Source organism: Galeopterus variegatus, unplaced genomic scaffold (assembly GCF_000696425.1).
Source record: "Galeopterus variegatus unplaced genomic scaffold, G_variegatus-3.0.2 Scaffold732, whole genome shotgun sequence".
Taxonomy (NCBI): domain Eukaryota; kingdom Metazoa; phylum Chordata; class Mammalia; order Dermoptera; family Cynocephalidae; genus Galeopterus; species Galeopterus variegatus.
In genome coordinates this window covers 254,051-259,978 of record NW_007726843.1, presented here as the reverse complement: position 1 = coordinate 259,978, position 5,928 = coordinate 254,051, and the positions used below count along the sequence as shown (strand labels likewise).

Genomic DNA, 5,928 nt, shown 5'->3' with positions numbered 1-5,928 from the left:
AGACCTGCCCATCCATTGCTCTCAAAGGGACTCTTAGCAGGAAAGGGAAGGATTGGGTTGACGACCTGATGGAAGGGAGTGAGATGTTCCGATGATCCACAAATCTGCTTAAAGGGCTAGCCGTATCCCTTGTTTGTCTCTAAATTTATCTTTTACTTTATAGTATTAGAAGAAAAAGTAAAATTCCACCTTTTAGCTTAATTACTTGCTTTTTCCTTATTCTCGTCAAGATGGAAAAGATAACAGTGTCCATTTTATTCCTACTGTGTAGAAAGAACTTGAAGGCAAAGTTACTTAAATATGGTCTGATTCTGATAAATTTCAGGATTTTAGAAGATTCAGGTGACAACAGGAGAAACTGAGTGGCAGACCTGCCCATCCATTGCTCTCAAAGGGACTCTTAGCAGGAAAGGGAAGGATTGGGTTGATGACCTGATGGAAGGGAGTGAGATGTTCCGATGATCCACAAATCTGCTTAAAGGGCTAGCCGTATCCCTCGTTTGTCTCTAAATTTATCTTTTACTTTATAGTATTAGAAGAAAAAGTAAAATTCCACCCTTTAGCTTAATTACTTGCTTTTTCCTTATTCTTTATATCCCTTGTGGCACACCCTGATTTAATTCATTTAATTTCACCGAAAAGAGTACAGGGATGAATGGGCCCATATTAAAGATGAAGCACATTTAATTGACCATGGTGCTGGGGTGAGGTTTTTCTTGTGCCAAGTTGAAAGTTGTCCCTTGAATTTGTCAGGCAGATGTGCTTACAAATGAAAGAAACTCATCACTGAATAGATTAAGGACATAAGAGAGGGGGTCGTTAAGGGTATTCTTCTGAGGTAACTCTTCAGAAAGAAAAGCTTCTGGGACTGAAAGAATGCTCAGAGAGTCGAATCTGAGATATGTAGACATCCCCACAACAACCACAAAATTCCTTACTTCCAATGTTACTTTCATTTTCTTAATTTGCTCCAAGAGCAAGAGACTTAGCCACCGGCAGCTCTGGATTAATTTTCTAAAGTCCTCAAATTACCCTGCTCCCCTCTAAATGTGTCCCTTCAACCTCCAGGTCTGAAAAGCCCAGGAAAGATTCTTACTGGCTCAGCTTGGGTGGCACTCCCTCTCTTTGAAACAATCATTGTGGCTCAGCGAGCGCGGTTTCTTTATTAACTCGACCTGTGTGCTGAGTGGACTGCCCTGTTGGGTCACTGCCATCATCCCAGTCTTGTTCCACACAGCAAGTCATGAACCATTTGTGACACAGGATATACAAGAAAACAACAGAATAAAACAGAATAATTTACAGTAGGATTCTCAGAATCTTCCACAATGGTATATTGTTTTTGGAAGTTTTCGTTTTAGCTGTTGGTATGTGTGTGTATTTCTGAGTGTGATTTTGGTCACATAGTAAAATAGACTTTTTAATGTGCATTGTAGTAAAAAAAAAAAAAAATCAGAATGTCCCTTGGCTCGGCCGCACAGTTAGTGTATTTGACTTCTATCAATGCTGTTATTCCCAGATTAGTGGCTTGCAATGCATTACTCACAGCAGTAAGGAAGTTCCCTTGCCCTCGTGTGGTCTTAGACCGCATTAGAGCATGATTGCTCCCTTAATCCCTATGTTCCTCATTCACCCACTTTAGAGAGTAATCAAATGTATTCTCTTCTGGGCTTTAACATCAAGACTTACTTGTCCTTGCCTATTCCCATTTTCATTTGTCTTTAATCCCCCTACACTCCCATTTTTTCCATAGTCCAATTACAGTAGAATATTGTATTACTTTTACTAAGTGTTTGCTATGGCTTTCTGAATTTGTAAATGTAAAACAACCAACACTCACCAAAAAAGTCCTATTTCATTTTACCTATTCATATGCCTTCTCATATAATACAATTTGCATGAACCAAGAATGATAAATTAACGTGAAAATTTTGAAGTGTCTACAATGATTACATTAAATATAAGTGACTTACTGATAATTTTTGAAACTTGACCACAGCTCCTTCTCTGAAAGTCCGGATGTCTGTGAAGAAAACCGTTGATTTCCAAAACAATTATTTGCCAGTTAATTGTGTGGCATTACCCTATAGGTGTTACTTGCACCTGATTTTATTTTCATTCTACTTAGTGCAGCAGAATTTTCTTAATATCCTTTTTAAGATTTGCCTAATATTCTAGAATATTAAATAATAGTGATGGAAAAGTCCTCTAACAGTAACTATTAGTATTCCACTAAGAAACAAAAATTATCCAACTAAACATATTAGCTAATGCCCTTTAAGCATATAGTGAGTTTAACATAAGATTTATTTTTCAACTTTATAAAGTGAGTCAAGTTTGCATTTTAGTCAACATTCAAACAGACATTCTTAGATGATACCAGTTTGTCACTGTTAATTTTTTAATGGGCTGCCATATTTAATGGAAGATTTGTGGATTCATATTTATAAATAAGAATGTGCTGCACTTAGTAGCATGTTTTCTTATTACATTTCATATTTCTCGAAAAATATAAACGGGATTTTTTTCATAATCTCCAACCATTGCATAGCTGCAAATTTATCTTTTCCTTAAATGTCTAAGAGGAAACATTCTTGGAAGCCTGATAATTGAAAATGTTAGCTCCCTGATGACCCCAATTTTTGTCTACTCATCATTCCTCACTGCTGTCTAGGTTCGATTTAAGCAATTTATATTTTTTCGAAAATTCTTATGTTTCATCAGTATTTTCAAATGTTAGATTTTTTTGAACGATGCCCTTGTAATTTTAAAATAATTTCTAAATTTATTTCCCTTTCTAAGTGAAGTTCCCGAGAGGTTTAATAATTGTTTTCAACAAATAGCTCTCATATTTTTTCAATTCTATAGGTTTGGGTAAATTTTATGGACACAAGTATTGTTAATAATTTTAACTTTGGGAATTTTAAAGGATCTTTTGTAGTTATAAATATGCAGATTTTTGTTTTATTTTGTATGATATTAGAGAATTGTGGCATTTTCATTTATGTACTGTAATTTTGTAATTGGCCATTTTACTGTTTTTCACTTGTTTCCATGGGTGTTTATTAATATGCAGTGCTAAAGGATCAACAAAATATTTTGCCTCATTTTTAGAATTCGGTACTTAATATTCCTGAATAATTGATGATAGAAAGCTGCTTTGTCATCCTACTGACTATATTTCACCATCAAAATGGTATTAGGCTTTTGTTTGAGATATACACCTAAGAAATAAGCCTATTCATTTTTACTAAGCATTTTCACCTAAAGGTGTCAATGATTTGTAAGCATATCTTTTGTCTCATTAACATGGCATGGTTACAGATTTCAGAATGAGTGACCATAGTAAAATTCTTGGTAGGAAATTCCTAGCTAGAAGGTACTTGAGAAAACAACACAGCCTAAATGTTGAGATATGATTGCTCTTTGCCGGGTGTACTGTAGACATGCCCTCCAAACATTAGTGTTGTGCTGAAAGCTGCAAGTTTAAAAGTCTTCCTTTGCTTCTAATCCAATCATCATCCAGTCTAACTCTACCCCGTTAAAAGCCCCCAAATAAGATTCCAAATTGTCACATTCTTCTTCTTTGGAATTATATAGGTTGTAGTAAAAATGTCCTAAATTTGCTCCTTTTCCCAAGGAAGTTGGCATTTCCTCTATCGGAGCCTGCTAGGATAACTGCTCTACCTTGCCATGAAGTGAGTGATGAAACAGTTTCACCCAAAACCATCATGAGTTCTGCTGGCAGTATTATTGAGCCCATGAAGTGAGTGATGAAACAGTTTCACCCAAAACCATCATGAGTTCTGCTGGCAGTATTAATAATTGAAGTGAACTGCTTTATTTACTCTAGTCACCAAACTAGATTCTTCTGAGTCCTATTTATGAAATTTGTATTCAATTTAATTTTTTGCTGGTGAATCGGAAGTTATTGTTCTTTTGTAAACCTAAGCTCTTTCTCAAAAATTGTGAGTAGCTCTAAAAAGAGCCTTTGGGTTTTTGCTTTTTTTTCCTCCAGATGCTCACGTCACCAGCGAGACTCTACATCTCCTGAAGTGTTACTTGCTCTGGACTTTATGGTGGTGGCCCTCAGTCTTTTGGGGCAGCAGCACAGCGTAGATGTTGGGCTCAAGGGATGCCCCCTTGAGCGATGGCCACACTGCCCCAAACACCTCATCATTGCAGATAGTTGACCATAGGTGGCGCGGGATGATGCGCGTCTTCTTGTTGTCGCGGGCCGCGTTGCCCGCCAGCTCCAGGATCTCGGCGGTCAGATACTCCAGCACCGCCGCCAGGTACACCGGCGCGCCGGCTCCCACCCGCTCGGCGTAGTTGCCCTTGCGGAGCAGGCGGTGCACACGGCCCACGGGGAACTGCAGGCCGCTCTGGATGAACCGAACTTAGCCTGAGCGCGTGCTTCCTCCTACCCCCTCCTCCACCCCACGCACACACCCACCCCCGCCGTTACAAATAAATCTGTTATAACGGAAAATATGACCGACCGTTATGGCAGGTACCCGGTTTATATACAGTGTGATGGCAGATTGTGGCTTGTGTTCTGATTGGCTAATAGCCGTGTATCCGATCAGAGCACCTTGCTGGTATCACCTCATTTACATACACGAGACTACTCATTATCCAATCAGATGTTGGATGCCCAACACGTCATTTGAGTGCCATATCTATAAATACCACACTTGCCCGTGGTCAAATGCCATTCGCTTATTGACTTTACGTTTGAGATTGTTTATCAGCTATGCCAGAACTTAATTCAAAGGGCTCCACTATTTCCAAAAAGGGCTTCAAGAAAGCTGTCACTAAAACTCAGAAGGAGGGGAGGAAGCGTAAGAAATGCCGCAAAGAGAGCTATTCTATTTACATCTACAAGGTGCTGAAGCAGGTCCACCCGGACACCGGCATCTCGTCCAAGGCCATGGGCATCATGAACTCTTTCATCAGTGACATTTTTGAGCGTGTCGCTGGTGAGGCGTCGCGGCTGGCGCATTACAACAAGCGCTCGACCATCACGTCCAGGGAGATCCAGACGGCCGTACGCCTGCTGCTGCCCGGGGAGCTGGCCAAGCACGCCGTGTCCGAGGGCACCAAGGCCGTCACCAAGTACATCAGCTCCAAATAAAACGATCCAGCCACCAGACGAACTTCAGAAACCAAAGGCTCTTTTAAGAGCCACTTATATTTTCTAAAGGGTTGTAGGCTCTTTGCTTAGGTGGTTATTTTATGGGATTGGGCTTCATTGTTGGAGAAACAAACGGGTAATTTAGCAAATGGCGCAACACCGAGGGTTGCGATCCGTTGCCGGTCACGAAAAAAAGACAAAAAGGAAAAAAAGTAATTCATATTAGAACCCATCTGCCTGGCTAACCACAATTGACTGACAAACAGGAGTAACTTTAACTGAATCTCCTCTGCTTTTGTATTATAAGTTATGGTAGGATCCCTTTTTTGTTGTATGATAGGATTGTTAGAAATGGTGTTTGTGTCCTGTTGTACTGGACTAAAATACTGAGATGTTCCAAATTTTACCATAGGGTATACATCTAAATAGGATGCCCAATATTCAAGTCAGTGGACTTAGTGCAAGATTCACTCTATCATTATCTGGACTCTTCTCCAAAAGCAGACAAGCATTTAAAAAAAAATCGTTGATAACAGACATTGAAATCAGTGACCTTAAAAAGAAGGGATCAAGGGCCGGCCTGGTGGCGCACTGCTACAGTGCACCGCTTGGGAAGCGTGGCGGCGCTCCCGCCGAGGGTTCGGATCCCACATACAGACCGGCTGCTCACTGGCTGAGCTAGGTGCGGGAGCAACACCGAGGGTTGCGATCCCGTTGCGGTCCCGGTCCGGGTACGGGCGCGACACTGAGGGTTGCGATCTGTTGCCGGTCACGAAAAAAGACAAAAAAAA

The 5,928-nt window shown here is 40.4% G+C and overlaps 1 protein-coding gene and 1 pseudogene across 1 annotated transcript; one reads left to right on the top strand and one right to left on the bottom strand.

Annotated features, from left to right (window-relative positions):
* Positions 1 to 4,058: 4,058 nt before the first annotated feature.
* On the bottom strand, positions 4,059 to 4,718 carry LOC103589829 (annotated as a pseudogene).
* A 38-nt stretch (positions 4,719 to 4,756) lies between these two features.
* LOC103589820 (histone H2B type 1-A-like) lies at positions 4,757 to 5,137 on the top strand. Its single transcript, XM_008571863.1, has one exon. The coding sequence runs from the start codon at positions 4,757 to 4,759 to the stop codon at positions 5,135 to 5,137; it is 381 nt and encodes a 126-aa protein (XP_008570085.1).
* The last annotated feature ends 791 nt before the right edge of the window (positions 5,138 to 5,928 follow it).

Excerpts from the sequence above, each read along its gene's own strand:
- LOC103589820 (XM_008571863.1), top strand. The coding sequence starts at position 4,757 with ATGCCAGAACTTAATTCAAAGGGCTCCACTATTTCCAAAAAGGGCTTC.